Raw genomic sequence first — 21,615 nt, forward strand, 5'->3', positions numbered from 1 at the left:
AATCAAGACAGTCTATCTAGCACAGACATAAGGATATACATATAAATCACTGGAGTTGAACAGTTCAGAAATAAACACATGTCTATGGTCAACTGATTTTCAACAAAGTTGCCAAGACCATTCAATGAGGGAAAGAAAGTCTTTTCAAGGAATGGTCCTGGAACAAAAAAAATTAAGTTGGACCCTTACTTTATACCATACATAAAAATGAACTCAAAATGGATCAAAACTAAATTTATGAGCTAAAACTATTGGGAGAAAATGAAGGACTATCTTCCTGACCTCATATTTTGCGATGGAGTTGCACTAAAAGCACTAGCAACAAAGACACTAAAAGCACAAAATTAAAAAAAAAATGGGTAAATTGGACTTGATCAAAATTTAAAACTTGTACTTAAAAGCACATTATCGAGAAAATGAGAAGACAACCCACAAAATGGGAGAAGTATCTGCAAATCATGTGGTAGTGGGCTATACCTAGGCTATATAAAGAACTCTTACAACTCAAATAAAAAGACAACTTAATAATGGGCAAAAGATCCGAACAGACATTTCTCCAAGGAAAATACACAAGTAGTCAATGAACCTATGAAAAGATACTCAACATCATTAATCATGAGGGAAATACAAATCAAAGCCACAATGGAATACCACTTCACACCCACCAGGACAGCTGTGATAAGTCAGATACTAACCAGTCCTAAAGAAGATATGGAAAAATTGGAACCCTCATATATTGCTGGTGGGAATGCAAAACAGTATAGGCACTTTGGAAAATAGTCTGGCAGTTACTCAAACAGTTAAACACTGAGTTACCCTATCACCTAGCAATTCCACTCCTAGGTATTTACCCAAGAGAAGTAAAAACATATACCCACACAAAAACTTGTACACAAGTGTTTATAACAATATTATTCACAGTAGCAAAAAAAAAAAAGGATGAAAACAAGCAAAATGCCTAACAAGTGATGGATAAACAATAGATTATTATTCCACCATAAAAAGGAAAGATGTACTGATACATGCAAGATGAACACTGAAAACATTACGCTAAGTGAAAGAAGCCAATCACAGAAGAGCACATCTTATATGATTCCACTAAAATGAAACATTCAGAACAGGAAAATTTACAGAAATAGGAAGTAGATTAAAGGTTGTTTGGGGCAGGGGTGGATAGAGGAATAGCGAAGTGATAGCTAAAGGGTACAAAAAACTACAAAACTCTAATGGAAAGACATCAAGAGCAAGTCTAAATAAATGAACACGTATTCCTTGCCCATGGATTGGAAGACTCAATAGTGTTAAAACATCAATTCTTCCCAACTTGATCTATAGATTCAATATAATTCCAGTCAAAATCCCAATTAACTCTTTTATAGATAACAAATTGAATCTAAACTTAATATGGAAAGGCAAAAGACCTAGAAGAGTCAACACAATACTGACGAATGATAAAGCTGGAAGACATGCACTCCCTAGTTTCAAAATTACACTAATCCACACAGCATGTTATTGGCAAAAGAATGACACAAAGATCAATGGAACAAAACAGCCCAGAAATATATCACACACAAATGGTCAACTGACCACTGACAAAGGAACAAAGGCAATTCAACAGAGAAAGGAAAGTCTTTCTGTACATAGTGGGAACAACTAGAGATATATATACATGTATTATATATATATATATACACATATAATATACATATATAATATATATATAATATATATACATATATACACACATATACACAAAGAATCTAGACAAAAACTTTACACCTTTCACAAGAATTAACTCAAAATGGGTCACAGACGTAAACATAAAATGCAAAACTATACATATTCTAGAAAACAGAGAAAATCTAGATGATCTTAGATTTGGCAATGAGTTTTTGGATACAACAGTAAAAACACGGTCTGGGAAAAAAATTAAATTTTGCACTTTATTAAAATTAAAAAATTCTACTCTGTGAAGGTCACTGTTATTAAAATAAAAAGATAAGCTACAGACTAGGAGAAAGTATTTGTAGATATATATAGAGAGAGATATACATATATATATATATAGAGAGAGAGAGAGAGAGAGAGATCTGATAAAGGATTTGTATCCAAAACATACAATGTGATTTTAGAAAAACCTCCTAAAACTCAATAATAAACACAATTTTAAAATGAGCAAAAGATCTAGACATCTCACCAAAGATAAAAAGACAGCAAAGTAAGCACAGGAAAGGATGCTCAGTATCATTTGTCATTGGGGAACACAGATTAAAACAATCAGATCCTACACATCTGTTAGAATGACTAAAATCCAAAAAACTAACAATACCAAATGCTGGTTCACCATCTTCATGTTCATGCAGAACAGGAACTCTACTACTGATGGGAATACAAAATGGTATAGGCACTTTAAAAGATAATTTGGCAGTTTCTTACAAAGGTAAACATAGTCTTGGGGTGCCTGGGTGGCTCAGTCTGTTAAGCGTCAGACTTTGGCTCAGGTCATGATCTCATGGTTCGTGAGTTCAAGCCCCGTGCTGGGCTCTGTGCTGACAGCTCAGAGCCTGGAGCCTGCTACAGATTCTCTGTCTCCCTCTCTCTGCCCCTCCCCTGCTTGTGCTTTCTCTCTCTCTCTCTCTAAAAGAATAAATACATATTAAAAAAAAAAAAAAGGTAAACATGGTCTTACCATACTATCCAGCAATCTTAGATATTTATCCAAAGTATTACCCAATTGTTCTTAGGCATTTCCCAACTCATCTGATATTTATGTCCATACAAAAAAAAACTTCATGCAAATATTTATTGCAGCTTTATTCACAATTGTCAAAAATTGGAAACAACCACCAGTCCAAAAGATGAATGGATAAACAAATTGTGGTATATCCCTACAAAACATTCAGCAATAAAAGCAATGAGCTATCAAGCCATGAAAAGACATGGATAAGTCTTAAATACACATTGCTAATTAAAGAAGCCAATTGAAAAAGGCTACCTACCTACTGTAAGACTCCAATTAAAAGATACTCCAAAAAAGGCAAAACTACAGAGAGAGTAAAATAATGAGTGGTTGCCAAGAGTGGGAGGGGAGGGAAGGGTAGAGAGGGTGAATAGCCGAAGTACAAGGAATTAGGGCAGTGAAACTATTCAGTGTGATACTGTAATTATGGATATACAATAGTATGCATTTGTCAAATCCCACTGAACTTTACAGCACAAAGAGCAAACCTCAATGTCTCAATGTACGCAATTTTTTAAAACAGAAACTCAAGGTGGGGTGGGAAATCCCAAAACAGAAAGCAGAATATGATTTTTTTAAATGTTATAAATGTATGCAGCAACCTCATTAAAATGGGGGGGCGGGGGTGGGTAGGGTGATGATCAAAGAAACTTTGAAAATGAGTCTGTAAAACTAAAATCAAAAAGAACTGCATTTTGGGGTGCTTGGGTGGCTCAGTGAGCTAGCTATCCAACTCTTGATACTGGCTGGGGTCGAGCCCCATGACGGGCTCCGCACTGGGCATGGGACCAACTTGGGATTCTCTCTTGCTGCCACTCCCCAGCTTGTGAGCTCCTACTCTCTTGCTTTCTCTCAAAATAAACAAACATTAGGAAACAAAAACAAAAACAAAAACAACTGGAGCGCCTGGGTGGCTCAGTCAGTTGAGCGTCTGACTCTTGGTTTAAGCTCAGGTCATGATCTCACGGTTTCATGAGTTTGAGCCCCTGTGTGGGGCTCTGTGCTGGCAGAGCAGAGCCTGCTTGGCGTGCTCGCTCTCTTTCTCTCTTTCTCCCTCTCTCTGTCCCTCCCTGACTTGTGCTCTTTCTCAAAAATAAATAAAAACTTTAAAAATAAAGTAAAAAAAAAAAAAAACTGCATATGAAGTACTATATTCTATTTAATAAAGTTCTTTCCACAGGGATACAAGTTAACAATTCTGATACTCCTATACACTTATACTTGTATTGAACAATTATGCAAATGGATAGTGGACAATGGAAGCCCCATTTCTCAATGTTGGGGAGGAAGTTTATAGATAAGCAATGATCCATGCAGGAAGAGATTACAGAGTGGAAGACATCAATATGAACCCAGGTTTAGCTCAACACAGATGCAGATGATTACATATGGAAATAATTATAGATTGGGTATATATATGAGTTAACATATCTATGTTTATTTCCTTGCTCTGTCAGCTCAGAGGGCCTAGAAGCCATGACATCCTAGTAGCATCAGCACACTAGCACCCAGAACTTGGTTTCTAATACCATTCTCCAGTTAAAGGAACAAGGGACCCCACGGAGAAATGGCTGATTCTAGGGCTGGGGCATAAAATACAGAGGATGAGCACGGAGCATCCTGAAGTGCCAGCAAGTAAGGAATGGCTAAAACACACATACACACACCTGAAAGAGTTCTCAAAGGCCAAAACTGAAATAATTGAGGAACAAAATACAGTAGTATTGATTATAATGCAAGGTATAAAGAAAAAATCTGTGAGTCTATACAGATATAAATAAATAACTGAATAAATGGTGCAAAACATACAAATTTCTCATATAAAATAATTCCAAATAATTTATGTAGACACTGTACACTCAAAGAGGTAGGGCATAATTCCTCCCCTTCTTATGTATGGGCCACTACAGCAACTTCCTTCTAAAGACCATGGTATGGAAAGGGAGGGAGAAAAAGAGTAACTTTACAGTGGAAAAATCTGACAATAACAGCTATCAGGTGATCAAGGTCACTATCAACACTGATAAATGATGTTGGTAGTTATTTACCCTTGACAAGATGTGATGAAAATGACATTTTACCTCTGTGTCTTCCTGCCCAAAAGTCTAGAACTACAGTCCAATCATGAGAAAAACATGAGACAAATTCCAAAATAGGGTCATTCTACAACACCTGACCAACACTCCTCCAAACTGTCAAGGTCATTATAAACAAGGAAACTCAGAAAAACTATCAAAACCAAGAAGAACCTAAGGACACATAACTACTAAATGTAATGTGGTATTCAGGAAGAGATAAAAAAGAACATTAATAGAAAATAAAGAACTCCTGAAAAAAGTATGGACTTTAGCTAATAATGTATCAATATTAGTTCATTAATTATGACAAATCATACTAATATGTTAACAACAGTGAAAACTAGGTGTGGGGTATATCAGAAGTCTATAATTTCTTCACAATATTTCTTTCAGTCTAAAGGTGCATTAAAAAAGTTCAAAAGTAAGAATAAAAACAAATCGTGGGCACCTGAGTGACTGTCAGTGGCGCATGCGACTCTTCACCTCAGGGTTGTAGGTTCAAGCCCCACATTTGGTGTAAAGATTACTTAAAAATATAATCTTTAAAAAAATAAATCAACTGTATTTCTATATACTAGTAATGAATACGTGAATACCAAAATTAAAAACTCAGTATCACTTACAATTGCTCTAAAAAATTTAAATACTTACGTGTCAATACAACAAAACACATACAGGACTTTTACTGAAAACTACAAAATGCTGATGAAAAAAAATCAAATCAGATCTAAGTAAGTGGAAAGAGACACACAATATACACAGATTAAAGACACAACATAGTAAAAATGTTCATCTTCTCCAAAATGACATGGAAGTTAATGCACTTCCTATCAAAATCCCAGCAAGATGTTTTATAGGTATGAATCAGACTCTCCTAAAATGTATGAGGAAAAGCAAAGGAATTAGAATAGCCGAGTAGTTTCCTGTGGCTGCCGTAAGAACTTAATACAAAACGGCTTAAAACAACAAAAATTTATTCCTTGCCAGTTGTGGAGGCCAGAAGTCCAAAATCAGTATCACCAGGCTGAAATCAAGGAACTGGCAGGGCTGCACTTCCTCCAGAGTCTCTAGTAAACAATGCTTTCTTTGCCTCTTCCAACTTCCGGTGGCTGCCAGTATTCCTTGGCTTGTGGCCACATCACTCATGTCTTCAAGGCCAGCATCTTCAAATCTCTCCATGCTCCATCTTCACATAGCCTTCTTCTTTGTGTGCGATGCCCCCTCTGCTCTTCTCTTGTAAGGACATTTGTGATTACATGCAGGGTCCAGGATAATTTCTTCATCTCAAAATCCTTAACTTAATCTTATCTGTATAAAGATCTTTTTCTTAAAAAAGAAATGTTCCAGGGATTAGGATCGGATATCTCTGGTGAATATCATTTAGCCTACTACAATAACTAAAACAATTTTGAAGAACAAATTGGGAGGAATCAGTCTACCAATTTTAAGTCATATTATATAGCTACTGTAATCAACGATGTCTGAGAGGTGCCAGGTAAGCATCTGACTCTTGGTTTCAACTTGGGTCATGATCTTGCAGTTCTGTGGGTCTGAGCCCCACATTGGGCTCTGCACTGACAGAGTGGAGCCTGCTTGGGATTCTCTCTTCCTCTCTGCCCTTCCCCCACTCACCCTCTTTCAAAATAAATAAAATTAAATATTAAAAAAAATCAAGGATGTCTGATATTAGAGTATGGAAAGATATATGAGTGAAACACAACAGAGGATCCAGAAATAGATCCATACAAATATGGCCTACTGATTTTTCACAAAGATATAAAAGCAGTTTACACACACACACACACCCTCTGGAGAACCCTGACTAGCTATGCTGTTAAGAGTATAAAAAGACAAACTAGACTGGGAGAAAATATTTGCAAACCATGTATCTGGCAAATGACTAGTATCTAGACAATATAAAGAACTCTCTACACTCAAGAGTACAAAAACAAACAGTCCAATTAAAAAATGGGCAAAAGATATGAAGGACATTTCAATTAAAAGGATCTATTGATGGCAAATGAGCATATGAAAAGATGTTCAACATCATTAGTTGTTAAGAAATGCAAATTATAATCACAAGATATTATTACACACCTTTCAGAATGGCTAAAAACAAAAACAAAAACAAAAAAACAGTGCAACATCAAACGCTAGTGAGCATGCAGAGAAACTGGATCACATATATTGCTGGTAGGAATATAAATGGTACAGCCACTCTGGAAAACAGTTTAGCAGTCTCTTTAAAAAATTAAACACACATCTACCATACCATTAGCAATACTCACGGGCACTTATGCCAGACAAATAAAAAGTTATGTTCACTCAAAAACCTGTGCAGAAATGTTTATATATAGCAGCTTTGTTTACAACAGCAGAAAACTGGAAACCTAGATTTTCTTCAATGGGTTAATGGTGAAACAAAGTGTGGTACATCCATATCACAGAATACTTGTCAACAACAAAAACAGCAAACACTGATACAGTCACCTGGATCAATCTCCAGAGAATTACGCTGAATGAAAAAGCCAACCTCAAAAGGTATATAGCATATGATTCCATTTATATAATATTCCGAAATGACAAAATTATGAAGATGGAGAACAAATTAGTAGTAACCAGGGTTAAGGAGGGAGGGGGATGGGAGGAAAGAGGATGTGGTTATAAAAGGGCAATATAAAGGATCCTTGTGGTGATGGAAATGCTCAGTATCTAGATTGTACAAATGACAATTTTTTTTTTTTAACGTTTATTCATTTTTGAGAGACAGAGCATGAGCAGGGATGGGGCAGAGAGAGGGAGACACAGAATCTGAGGCAGGCTCCAGGCTCTGAGCCATCAGCACAGAGCCCGATGCGGGGCTGGAACTCATAAACTGCAAGATCATGACCTGAGCCGAAGTCAGTCGCTCATCCAACTGAGCCACCCAGGTGCCCAACAAATGACAATATCTTGATCGTGATATGACAGTATAGTTTTGCAACTGGATAGAGGACACAAGGGAATCTCTCTGTATTATGTCTTACAACTGCTTTTATGAATCTACAAGCATCTCAAAATGAAAAGTTTAATTAAAGCAGATTGACCAATGACACTATAAGTCAGAAAAATGACAATCTCCTAGCAGACACATGAGGGGCAGGGGAGCAGCTCAAGGTTACAGAGGTGTATACGTAAGTCAAATCCATCAAGCTGTGCATTTAAGACTGCTGCAATTTACACACTTGATTGTATGCTCTGCCTCAGTAAAAGATTATTTTAAATTGTCATATGATTATTAATCTTGTTCACCATGATGATGGCATTGGCTGTGTATGAATGTTTTCAATTGTCTGTAAAGTTATTTACCTGAGTACCTTTTAGCAGAAGCAGTTTAGGTAGAATGGTGGAGCTAGAAGTCCTACTAAGTTAAGGAGTGAGTGAGAAACAACAAAATGCAGAGAAGCAAATACATACAACTCTTCCCGGGAGTTGTCAATAAAAGAAAAGGGTGATAAAGTGATACTCAGAGGGGAAGGTATTATTGAAGTGCTTTACTAAAATGTGAAAAACATGAGATTTAAATGAGGGAGAAAACATGGTAAATAATCAACCACATGAGCACAATGCTGCATAATATTTAGCAGCTATGGAGGGGAGAAGAGAGACAATGCTTGCACCACACAAGGGGAAAGGGGACTGCTGATACAGGTGCACCTATAGATTTGATGGTGGAAATAATAATAGAAATAACAACAACAGCTCTATTTTACTGAATACTTACTATGCTAGCCAGCCCCAACATGGACCCCAATGATCCTCATCTCCTGATACACATACCCTTTATGGTCTCCTGCCACACAGAATAGAAGTGAGATGTGTAATTAATAGGAAATGACAGTGTATGACTTCTAAGACTGGCATAAAAGACAATGTAGCTTCTACCTTGCTCTTGCAAGCTACCTTGCAGCTCTTGGACTGCTCCTTCTGAGGGAAAGCTGGTCTACAACAAAAGCACCTGTGAAGAGGCCCAACTAATTTCATGTGAGTGAACCATTTTAGAGGCAGCTCCTCCAGCCCAAGCCAAGCCTTCACAAGACTACAACCTCATGAGACCCTGTGCCTTTAAAACCAGTCATTTAGGGGCGCCTGGGTGGCGCAGTCGGTTAAGCGTCCGACTTCAGCTAGGTCACGATCTCGCGGTCCGTGAGTTCGAGCCCCGCGTCGGGCTCTGGGCTGATGGCTCAGAGCCTGGAGCCTGTTTCCAATTCTGTGTCTCCCTGTCTCTCTGCCCCTCCCCCGTTCATGCTCTGTCTCTCTCTGTCCCAAAAAAATAGATAAACGTTGGAAAAAAAAAAAAAAAAAAACAGTCATTTAACCGGCTTCTGAGTTATGGACCACAGAAACTCTGAGAAGATGTTACAGTTTTAAGCCACTAGACTTGGGAGGAATTTATTAAATAGCAATAGATACATAATGTACTTATACGCAAAGCATAGTTGTAAGCATATTAGATATAGTAGCCCACTTAATCCTCAACAACCCTGTGATCCCCATTTTAAAATGAGGAAACTGAGACACAGAGGTTAAGCACTTTGCCCCAATTATGGCAGAGCTGGTAAGTGGTATGGAATCAGATCCAAATCTAAAGCCAGTGCTATTAACTGCTGTGCAATACATCCTCCCCACAGCTGAAGCATTTCCATCCTAAAGCTTTTATTCAGGCTACAGACTAATAAAAGGTAATAGAAGGTAAAGTTATTTGACCTAAGAGAGCAGGGAAAAGCAGGTGAATGAGAGAAATGATAAAGTTTTGAAATACTTGTCATGAACAGTTAGGAAAAGGACCTGTCAGAGAAATTTAGCAGGATTTCCAAGCAGTGTTAAGGGCTCAGGAGAGGTCAGGAGCCATGAACTTCCATGCAGTGAATTTAAGATGACCATAATGAAGAGAACACAGGATTGCTGGGATACATAAATATAAAACATACCGTGAACTGTGATGGCTATCAGTAATAGAAAACGCATCTTTCCTAAGTCCCGCTAGTTCAAAAAGAAGCTATGAACAGAAAAATTCCAGGAAACACTGTATATCCTATGTCAAAGTATCACATAAAGACTAAAGAAATAGAAGCCTCCTAAGACACATGATGGTAAACTGGCAGTGCTACTTCATTAACTGCCCTGATCTCAAACATCAGAAATTTTTCTAGAGAATCTTCCCTTTTCCATTCAAAATGTCACAAAAAAATTAAAAGCTATAGTAAGAACAAACTAGTTCCATCAGAGTCAGACCACATCTAAGACCAGCCTCACAATTACTGACTTAACTTGATGAATAAATCTTACAACAGAGCTTTAGACCAAAAATTTACCAATTTACAATTTCACTTAAAATTAGACTTCTCCAGGGTACTCAGTCAGTTAAGCAAACAACTTCAGCTCAGGTCATAATCTCCCAGTTCATGGGTTCAAGCCCTGCATCAAGCTCTGTGCTGACAGCTTGAAGCCTGAAGCCTGCTTCAGATTCTGTGTCTCCCTCTCGCTCTGTCCCTCCCCCACTCGTTCCATCTCTCTCTCTCTCTCTCTCTCAAAAATAAATAAAACATTTAAAAAAAATTTTTTTAATTAGACTTATCCAAATACATTCAAGTTTTGATTTCATGCAATTGCTTTTAATTTTATTTCACTTTACATGACAAACTGGCATAAACTAATCTCAAAATAAAGTTGGATAAGGAGGAAAAAAATCAAATCACTGACACACAATCTTTTTCAGGCCAATGCTCCATGCAAACAAGTGTGTATATTTAAACACTTAAGACACCAAAGTGCATGAATGAAGGCAAAGATTTGTCAGCTAGTTTTTAAATATTAGAGGTTAATAAACAAGTTTTAAAGAACAAGAGTTAGCAGCTAACATTCCAGTGACACCTTTCCTCATATTCCCACTATTACCTGAAAACTTATCACAAATAAGCCAAATGAGTACAATTAGAAAACAAAGTTGGTCTAGTAAAAGAAATATCACTGGGTAAGTAAATCCTTTCTACCCTATGCATTATCAATAGAGAAGACCAAAAAAAACTTTTCCACACTTGAGGCAGCTCTAGTCCCACAAAGGTACGAGAACTATGGAAACCATAAGGCCAACCTTTATGAACTCTACAAGTTATTACACTATTCTCCACCTCATTAAGTCAGGATGGAACCTATTCTAATAACAAAGCAAAATGAACAATGCCTAACTCCTACAAAGATTTTAATTAAAATCTGCAATATTTTTGTTATGGTAGTACAAGTGCTCCATCATTCTACTTTTCATCTTACCCTTATCTGCTCAGTGGAGCTGCTGCTAAGTTCATCACCAGATTCAGAATCCTGATGTACTCTTTCTGAGCCTTCTCCTGCTGAATCACAAGACTGTTCCTGGGAGAAGCTAGTTTTCTCTATGTCCAAGAACTCCGGGCCGGGAAAGTGACCAAATAAGCGCGTCCTATTCTGGCCAGAAACTTTAGGAGAATGTGAATCACTGTTAAACTTTCCATTATTATGGGTCAGGTCCAGGCTTAGGTTCACAGTCTGACATGGATTATAGTTGGGTCCAAAATTCTGATTGGCATCACGAATAAGACCTGTTCCTTGAACAGACGATGATGGCTTTCCGAAGCTCGAAAGCTCAGGCAATTTGTTCACATTTTCTGTTGACCTCTGAAGATGGAGACTCTGTATCATTTTCATGGAATTATTTGGCAGTCCAACTGCCTGTTTAACAGGCGGCATGAGAGCTTTACGGGTGACCTCCTTGACATACTGAGCTGGCACATAAAATGCTTTGGAGTTCTCATCTGGTTTGACTTGCCACCAGTCGTCATTGGTCTTTTTCACCAAGATGTATCGTTCCCCTTGTTTTATCACGATCTTTCTGTCCTTAGCTTCATATTCATAATCATATTCCACTTCAATATACACTTGTCCTGGAACAGTCTTCCCACTTCTGTCAGCCATTTTTATTCAGTAATGTTCACCTCTCAAACAGGATGGTATGCCACATTATGGCTTTATGCCTTGTTGGATTAATACAGCTATTTTTATTTAAATGGAAGAAGAGAATAAAGAAAAAGTTAACACAGCCTGGATTTTTAATATTTATCCAAAAGCATCATATAATCAAGGTATTTAAAGAATACTACCAGGGCGCCTGGGTGGCTCAGTCGGTTACACGTTCGACTCTTGACTTCGGCTGAGGTCATGATCTCACGGTTCATGAGCTGACAGACTGTGCTGACAGCACAGAGCCTGCTTGGGATTCTCTCTCTCCCTCTCTCTGCCCCCTACCCTGCTAACATGGGAGTGCACTCTTTCCTTCTCAAAATAAATAAACAGTTTTAAAAAATATTACCTTCACCCTCCAAAAAGTAAACGTGTCTAATATCATATGTATTTTCCTACATTAAAAACATTCATTCTAACTGTAATCTACATTTTCCAGTCATTTATAAGCAAAACCAAACCAATTACTGGAACAGTAAATATCCTAACCAGCCAGACAGAAAAAAATAATAATAAATAAGAGGTGAGAATTTTCCTTCTTTTCATGACTACCTAAAACCTCCTTCACTTTCTTAGAAAGGCTCACTAATAATAACAAATACATCTTAGGCACTTACCAAGAGCCAAGAACTGAGCTAGGTTCACTTATCTAAGTCCTTCTTTGAAGCTGGAACTGAATTTCAGTAACCCTGTACTATTTTCTAAAATGGTCAAGAGTATTAATGTGCTTTAAAAAATTATCCAATTATATGAGTTTCGTCTAACATAAATGGATAAAAAGGAGAACACTGTTATTTCCAGACAAAGTACGCACATGAAGAAAACAAAACTCCTAGTTTACTTTGTTTCCATGTTGTACCTCAGGAGGGCCACAATCCTTGTCAGGCTGAATCCCACAAATGGAAATAAATAACCAGTCTTATAATTTTTTTTTTTGAGAGACAGAGAGCAGGAGCTGGTAGGGTGGGTGGGAAGGGGGAGAGGAGGGGGTAGGAGAGGGAAAGACTCTTAAGCAGGCTCCATGCATAGCACAAAACCCGAAGTAGGGCTCCATTCCATGACTCTGGGATCATGACCTGAGCCAAAAATCGAGTCAGACTGAGCCTGTCCAGGTGCTCCCGATCTTTTTATTTATAAATGTTAAAAATTCTTACCCCCTCTACCACTCAAAGTCTGTTGCAGAATGAGTCCTAACTTGGCTTGAGAAATCTAGGGATTCACTTTTATTTCTATATCAATTCCAAAATACTTTAGTACTTCACAGAATACAGTATTCAAGCTTCAAAGTGATCATAGCATCTCGATATTACTACAACTCAAGTACCAACTGCTGTAGGATGAACTGTGTTCCCCAAAAAAGGTATGTTTAAGTCATAAACCCAGGACCTATGAATGTGACCTTATTTGGAAATAGGATCTTTGCAGATGTAATCAATTTAAGATGAGGTTATATGTCATTAGGGTAGGACCAAAATCCAATGACTGGTGTTTTTATAAGGAGAGGGGGATCTGGAGGCAGAGAAAGGAAACACATAGAGGAAACACTACTGGAAGTCAGAGGCAGAAAATGGAGTGAAGCAGCTATAAGCAAGGAACCCCAAGGACACCCAGCAGCTACCAGAAGATAGAGGCAAAGAAAGAGTCTTTGCTAAAGCCTTCACAAATGGAGGACAACCCTGCCTTTATTTGGGACATCTAGCCTCCAGAACTGGGAGAGAATAAGTTTCTATTGTTTTAAGCCACCCAGTGTGTGGCACTTTGTTATTGCAGCCCTAGGAAACTAATATTAACCCAAGGCTCAAGGATCCTAAGGCAAAGCTAAGCAATTCTGAATACCGAGATACACCACAAATGTGTAAACCTAAGGTCCCATGATAACCTACCAATTCTCTTCAGCACCCAAATGCTGGGCATAGCATTACTGGGTGCTGTATGTACAGTAACAATCATTTCCTTGAGGACATTTTTCTTCTCTGTAATAGATAAAGCCCATAAGTCCAGATGATAAATTAGTGACACAACTTCAGTAACTAAAACTTTTACTTTCTGGACAAAGTACTTGGATAACAAATTTAATAATATTTTGAAAAAGATTAAAAATAAAAAACTTACCTTAAAGGAAGAAATAAATATCCAGTATTTCATTTAAACCTATAAAAAAATAATAAAGTTCATTAACTTTAACCAGGATTGCTTTAAGAAGGCTAATAATATTGTTCATGATTTAGAATAGCTGCGATGTGTTGCTCATATTTTTATAACAGCCCTATGAAACAGTACAATTTTATATCTCAAGACTGTTCCGCACCACCCTCCAAATGTGGACAAATACAAGGTATGCTTCACCACTGCCCCTCCTACTTCACTTTCACATGGTTTCAATTTCATTTCTGCCCCTTATTTTTTATTCTAACAAATATCCTTTAAAATTTTTAATAATATGAAAGCAGCCTTTGTAAAATTGTTAAAATGACAGAACTGGCTTTCAAGTTTATTGTACTGAATGGATAAAGAGAATGACAACAAACACTCCAAGCTATTGGGAGTCCTAACATGTTTCCCCACAGATTACTTACTAATTATAAATAGACGAATACACCTTTACAACAGAGAAATCTGGCAGTCATGAGCTTAACCAAGTGATCAAATGCAGTAACACCAACAGTGGGACAACCTTGATGATATATGCCTCCTAATGTGATGTACACAATGTTGCCTAAGTTGCATTCTTGTCAAAAACATGTTAAATCTTGTTAATTGTTAAGAAACAATTAATTCCAAAGTATAAGACATTCTATTAGATAACAGACCTGAACTCTTCAAGAAATACAATTTCATGGAAAAATGAATAAGGGAGGAAGAGTCTTCTAGATCAAAAGAGATTATTGGACCACAACAACAAAATCCACTTGGTATTTTAGTAGGTACCTAAAACTTACAACATGCAAAATCTACTTTCTATCTCTATCCCACCCGAGCCCCACCAGATCTGCATGGTCTTTCCAATAGCGGTAAATAGAAAGTCTAACCTTCCAAATGTTCAGCCTTTACTTTCATGCGTTACCAGGACATTAGTATGTGCTTTAATCCTTTTACCTACATAAAAGTTTTTCACTACAACTTTTTAAAATTCCACACTGAAATACTTCTCCTCAGGTGAATTTTTTTTTCTTTTGCTTTCCAGGAAGTAATAAAGTAACTTAAGCAACACCTCTAAGCTCATACATACCATAAGCAGTCAGGTATTTATCCACAGCAATGAAGAAAAGGAAAGTATGAAGAATAACAAGAAAACTGTATGTCACGCTAGTAGGAGAGAGGCTGGGCAGTGGGGACCAACAATAGGTTAAAAGCCAATCCATGCTCAGTCCCTTTCACTGCCAGGCTTTATGACTACACCCTGCCCTGTGACTACAAAGATAAATATGAAGGAGAAGTTAGAGAGAAAGATGAAGTAGTCAGTTCACTATGTTCAACATGAGACATGCAATCTAAAGTTTAAAAAAAAAATGAGACTGGGAGGACAAAGAAGATGGAGAAGTAGCCAAAAGACTTCTACATAGAAAAAGAAATTGGATATCAAGGCAGACAACATGAACAGGAGTAGACACATGGGATAAGAATAGGGGAAATGGAGCTGACATAGTTTTCTAGTTATAATACTGGGGTGGTGAGGTGGGGAATGAAACTGGGAAGCCCCTAAGAGAGACTATTAAAATTATAAACCTCTAGAAAGTCACATAGCAGGAATTATGTATCACAACCCAAGGTCTAGGAAAAGTTACATAAAATAAAAAAGAGGAAAGCCTTATTTTAAGTTATGGATTCAGAGAAAATTAAAATAATTATGGGGTAGCTCTAAAAACTGAGATCTAAGTGAAAATTATCTGCAAGTATATTATATTGCCTAATTTTATTTAAAAACACAAGCTATATTAAAACAAACATTTATCTTTTTCTCTACTCTCCAAACTTGTGGATTCTTCTCTTTAGATAGGTTAAGCACTGTTTATCCTGCTATTTTATCCTCTCAAGTATTTTGATTAGAATCTTACTCATCCAACTATAATGCTCTGAGCACAGCTCTCCTCGAACTGAAATACATTCTGTACTCATCACCACACTCCCCCATCCACACTCATCACACACACACCTTAAAACTAAGTACCCAACCACCAATATATATAAAGTTTTTGCGTATCTACTGACCCAGTACCAACCACTGCTTTACTCGGCAGTTTCAACACCACCCATGTAGGCTTTCCATGACTCTTACCAGTTTTCTAACTCATGTTTCAACAAGAACAGATATACACAACTCCTTACATCTTTTACTTCTCTTCTTCCACGTCAGCTTCAGAACTTTCTACCATGCTATTTTAAAATCTAATAGCCTCCTCCTTTCTGTCTGCCTTTTTTTTCCCCCTCATTTTCTTTCCCACGGCAAATTACACAGCTCAGCACATGTTATCTTCCTCCCCCAGGACATCTGTTTTAATCAACTACATCTCTCAGCATGGTATCTTTACTAGGTATATCAAAAAAGTAAACAAATGAACACAATCTTAAGAGAAATACAGTAAATGCATCCATAATTAATGAGTCTATAATTTTAGGGGGATGAGTCTACAATTTAAATCTAATACATATATGTACAATGAGTATAGCAATTGTAATGCCATGAGCAACAAAATATTAATATAGCCTCACGTGCATAAATATTAACCAACTTTGGAGCACCTGGGTGGCTCAGTCGGTTAAGCATCTGACTTTGGCTCATGTCATGATCTCGCGGTTCATGAGTTTGAGCCCCACGTCAGGCTGTGTGCTGACAGCTCAGAGCCTGGAGCCCACTTCTGATTCAAAGTGTCTCCCTCTCTCTGCCCCTCCTCTGCACACGCTCTGTCTCTCTCTCATTCTATCAAAAAGAAACAAACATTAAAAAAAAAAAAAAAAAAAGAAACCAGGGGCGCCTGAGTGGCTCAGTCGGTTAAGCGTCCTACTTCCACTCAGGTCATGATCTTATGGTTTGTGAGTTCAAGCCCTGCGTCGGGCTCTGTGCTGACAGCTGAGAGCCTGGAGCCTGCTTCAGATTCTGTGTCTCCCTCTCTCTCTGCCCCTCCCCCACTCATGCTCTGTCTCTCTGTCTCAGAAACAAATAAACATTTAAAAAAATTTAAAAAAAAAGAAACATTTAAAAATATAAGTAAATATTAACCAACTTAAAAAGTACAATTTAGGCCACTTTTTTTGACATGAAGCCCTCCACATAGTTTTAAAAGTACTTGTTTAAAATGAATAATCCCCCTAAAAAATTAAAAATAAATAAAATGAACAATTCGTAAACAGGCCTCTACTGAAGAAATCAGTTAAACATAATGAGCACAATAAAATAGTTAAGAACAATTCCAGCATTAAGTTCTAGCATAAAGAATTATACCAGCAAATAATTTTTTAAATTGTACACTTGCACAGCAAAAAATCATAGGCCACTTATCAGGCACTTAGAGTTTTTCACAATGCATGACACCTGTTTTCTAATAATAAAAACGTGTAGGATGTAAGACATTTCTTTAGGCCTAAAGAAGAGAAGAAAAATATAGTGATTAATATTATCAACTACATTGGCCATGAAGAAATAGCAAAAACAGGGACAGAAGAAGGATACAGGAAATATTTGGGTAACTGGAAAGCAGGAGAGAACACAAACATAGAGTAGTAAAAGAAATTTAAAAACTGAGATTTAAATCTGAAACAAAAATGAGGAAACAACAAAGCATTTGAGGAAGCAAGCATTTTTTACTAAAAATTACATTTGCATAGGGTATTTTAGAATGATTCGTGCCATAAAGTCTTAGTCAGAAATAAGGGTGGATGTAATAACTTCTTGGATTGTTACAAGAATGGAGAAAATACTCTAATTTAAAAGGGAAGAAATATGATATTGGGGTTTACAATGAGTTTTAGTTATACAACCAAATATACAATCCATGAAAGAAAAAAATAGGAGTTTATTAAAATTAAGAACTCCTTTGTGGCAGACACTGCGAAAAGAATGAAAACACAAACCACACACAAGGAGAAAATATTTTCAAAATACATACCTGATTAAGGACTAGTGTCCAAAATATACAAAGAATTCTTAAAAGTCAATAAAAAGAACCTAACATTTTAAATGGAAAAAGAATCTGAAAAGACAAATCATGAAAAAAACCAGACAAATGACAAATAAGCACATGAAAAAGTGCTCATCATGCCATTAGGGAATTACAAATTAAAACAAGACACCACAGCACACCTCTTACAATAGCTACAATCCAAAAAAAGCTGACAACACAAGAGCTAGTGAGGATGTAGAGCAACAGGAACTTTCATTCACTGCTGGTAGGAATGCAAAATGGTTCAGCTACTTTGAAGACAGCTTAGCAGTTTCTTACAAAGCTAAACATAGTCTTGCCATACGATCTAGCAATCACACTCCAAGGTATTTACCCAAATAAGTTGAAACCTTATGTCCACAAAAAGTCCTGCAGGCAAATGTTTACAGCAGCTTTATGTATCACTGCCAAAACCCGGAAGCAACAAAGAAATCTTTCAATAGGACAAAGGATAAACCAACTATGTGTGAGACATCCACACAATGGAATATTCTTCAGTGATAAAAATAAGGTATCAAGCTAAGAAAAGATACAAACTAATCTTAAATATATTTGGCAAAGCGAAAGAGGCCAGTCTGAAAATGCTACACACTGAATGACTTCAATTATATCACGTTCTGGGAAAGTCAAAACCATACAGACAGTAATTGCCAGGGACGGGAGGAGGAGATGGAGGGTTCCACAAGCGAAGCACAGGGGATTCTTTTAGGTCAATAAAACTATTTTGTATGATACTGTAATGGTGGGTGTAAGACAATGTACACGTCAAAAGCCATTAATCTTTATAACACAAATAATGAACTTTAATGTATGCAAATTTTAAAAATTCATTTAGGCAGTTGGGGGAATGCCAGGATTTCCCAGGAAAGCAGATTAAGACAAGATAGTCTAATAGTATGACAAATGCATGGAACAACCTCACTGAATGGACGGAGGGTGGAAGAGGATGCTGATCTAACTTATTTTGAAAATAAGTGAAGTTTGTAAGAATATAGGCAAAGGAATTGAACATAAATACTGTATTCTAGCTTGATAAAAAACACATCCCACGGGGGTACAAGTCAAAAATTTTGATACAGCCATATTTGTGTATCGTAACGAAATAATTAATTAAATGGAATATGGATGATAGGAACCAGGTTTCTCAGTGATGGAGTGGAAATTTATAATCATGGGGAAAAGACTAGAATTATCCATGGATTAAACTTGGAAACATCAATACGAACTCATTTTTAGCTTACTACAGATAAAATAACAAAGGTGATTCTGTAATGGACAGAAAACACGAATAGACACTTTTCCAAAGAAGACATCCAGATGGCAAACAGACACATGAAAAGATGCTCAACATCACTCATCATCAGGGAAACAGAGATCAAAACCACACTGAGATACCACCTCACATCCATCAAATGGCTAAAATTAACAACTCAGGAAACAACAGATGTTGGCAAGGATGTGGAGAAAGGGGAACCCTCTTGCACTGTTGGTGGGAATGCAAACTGGTGTAGCCACACAGTGTAGAGGTTCCTCACAAAATTAAAAATAGTATTAACCTACAACCCAGCAACCGCGCTAGAAATTTATCCAAAGGATACAAAAATGCTGATTCAATGGGGCTCATGAACCCCAATGTTTATAGCAGTGCTATCAACAACAGCCAAATTATGGAAAGAGCCCAAATGTCCATCAACTGATGAATGGATAAAGAAGATGCGGTTTATACATACAATGGAATACTACTTGGTGATAAAAAAAGAACGAAACCTTACCATTTGCAACAATGTGGATGGAACTGGAGGGTATTATGCTGAGCAAAATAAATCAATCAATATCATATGATTTCACTCATATGTGAAACTTAACAGATGATCGTAGAGGACAGGTAGGAAAAGTAAGATAAAAACAGAGAGGGAGGCAAACCGTAAGAGACTCTTAAATACAGAGAACAAACTGAGGGTTGATGGGGGTGGAGAAAATGGGTGAGGGGCATTAAGGAGGACACTTGTTGGGATGAGCACTGGGTGTTGTATGTAAGTGATGAATCGCTGGAATCTACTCCTGAAGCCAAGACTACACTGTTATGTTAGCTAATATGAGAATAAATAAACTAAAATAATAAAAATAAATAAACAGAACAATAACAACAAAAATAAAGGTGATTTCATAAAGAAATACTACAGATATGTATCTATATATTGCTTAGTATACACATTTTGCTGTCAGTAAAAATGATACCTAACAGCAACAAGTACACCTAACATCCAGATATGGTTTCTAATACCATTCTCCAAATAAAGGAAACAAGGCTCTTTGGAGAGATGACTGATTCAAGGACTGGGGCAGAAAATATACAAGATGAGCCCCAAGCTCCTTGTAGTGCCATAGTGACCCTTCCCCCTCTGGATTTTAAGGACTATATTTACTTTTTTTTAAGGACTATCTAGTCCTTAGATTTAAATGCTTACCATTTTTTAAATGCTTATTATTAAACTACTGTCTTCTTAAACTATAATTCAAAGTGATATGGCGCACATTTCATATTCATATTAAAATATCTTAGGGGGGGCCTGGGTGGCTCAGTAGGTTAAGTGTCCAAATTCATGTCAGGTCATGATCTCACAGTTCGTTGAGTTCGAGCCCCACATTGGGCTCTCTGCTGTCAGCACAGAGCCTGCTTTAGATCCTCTGTCTCCCTCTCTCTCTGCCCCTCCCCCACTCATGGAGCTCTCTCTCAAAAATAAAAATAAAAAAAAAATCTTACATTATGCTGCCCCACATTTGAATAATTTAAATAAAAACTCACATTTCTGTAATTCTTTACTTTTACACTCTGCATTTATGGAGAATCACAGTGCCTGTTTTTCTCAACAAAATATAAATTACAATTACTTAAGAGGCAGTAGGGTTCAAAATCATTCTAAAATAATCTCTTATACGTGGAGAGTAAATACTGATCCAGCTGATATATGACAGAGCAGAAAGTGAGGAGCATACTGTATTAAAAATTTCACACACTCAGTACTTCAGTAAACCATCCTGATCAAGCCCTTTCAAACCAAAAAGGATTAAACTAGAATTTAATCCTTTCAGATCCATTTGCACACACCAGAAGACAGCCTATAAGGTTAAAAAAAACAAACTCAGACCTAGTAAAAAGTCTAAGGATCAAAAAATTTTCTTGAGCCAATAGGTTAACTTCCTTTTCCTTCAGATTCTATTTCATAAGCTACCTATATGGATACTGGCTCCATGTTAACCTTTAAAACCACCCTTCTACAATAATCAATTCTGCTTCTGTATTTTTCAGCTTTCTTATTATTTCTTTCTGAATGCACTCCAAACAATGGATTCTTCCTTCTATACCCTCAACACCTGAGTCCCATATTTTAATTTCTTATTAAGAAATTTCTATAATAACCATTTTTAATTAAAAAAAAAAAGTAACCTTTTTTACAGGTCACATAAATTTGATCTTGCCTTGGTGGCATCAAACCTGTCCCCCCTTATAGTAACAACACCTTGATTTTCCTTTGGGGAAGCATCCATGCTCATGATCTCAGTCCATATCATTACACAAGTTGTCATATATTAATAAGAATATCAG

General features: G+C 36.9%; 1 protein-coding gene across 7 annotated transcripts in view; it reads right to left on the minus strand.

The window, feature by feature from the left end:
* ARHGAP12 (Rho GTPase activating protein 12) overlaps positions 1-21,615 on the minus strand; it is a 123,126-nt gene that overhangs the window by 91,221 nt on the left and 10,290 nt on the right. For 6 of the 7 annotated variants that reach the window (XM_032593855.1, XM_030321218.2, XM_030321217.2 and 3 more), the window contains exons 2-3: positions 13,963-14,001; positions 11,128-11,882 (exon numbers count right to left, since the gene is read on the minus strand). In XM_032593855.1, coding sequence (XP_032449746.1) covers positions 11,128-11,805 — 678 coding nt within the window. In that variant the 5' untranslated portion in view covers positions 11,806-11,882; positions 13,963-14,001. Of the gene's footprint in view, positions 1-11,127; positions 11,883-13,733; positions 13,753-13,962; positions 14,002-21,615 lie in introns of those variants that run through there. The other variant, XM_030321215.1, reaches the window with a different exon arrangement.

This window comes from Lynx canadensis, chromosome B4 (genome assembly GCF_007474595.2).
Source record: "Lynx canadensis isolate LIC74 chromosome B4, mLynCan4.pri.v2, whole genome shotgun sequence".
Taxonomy (NCBI): Eukaryota; Metazoa; Chordata; class Mammalia; order Carnivora; family Felidae; genus Lynx; species Lynx canadensis.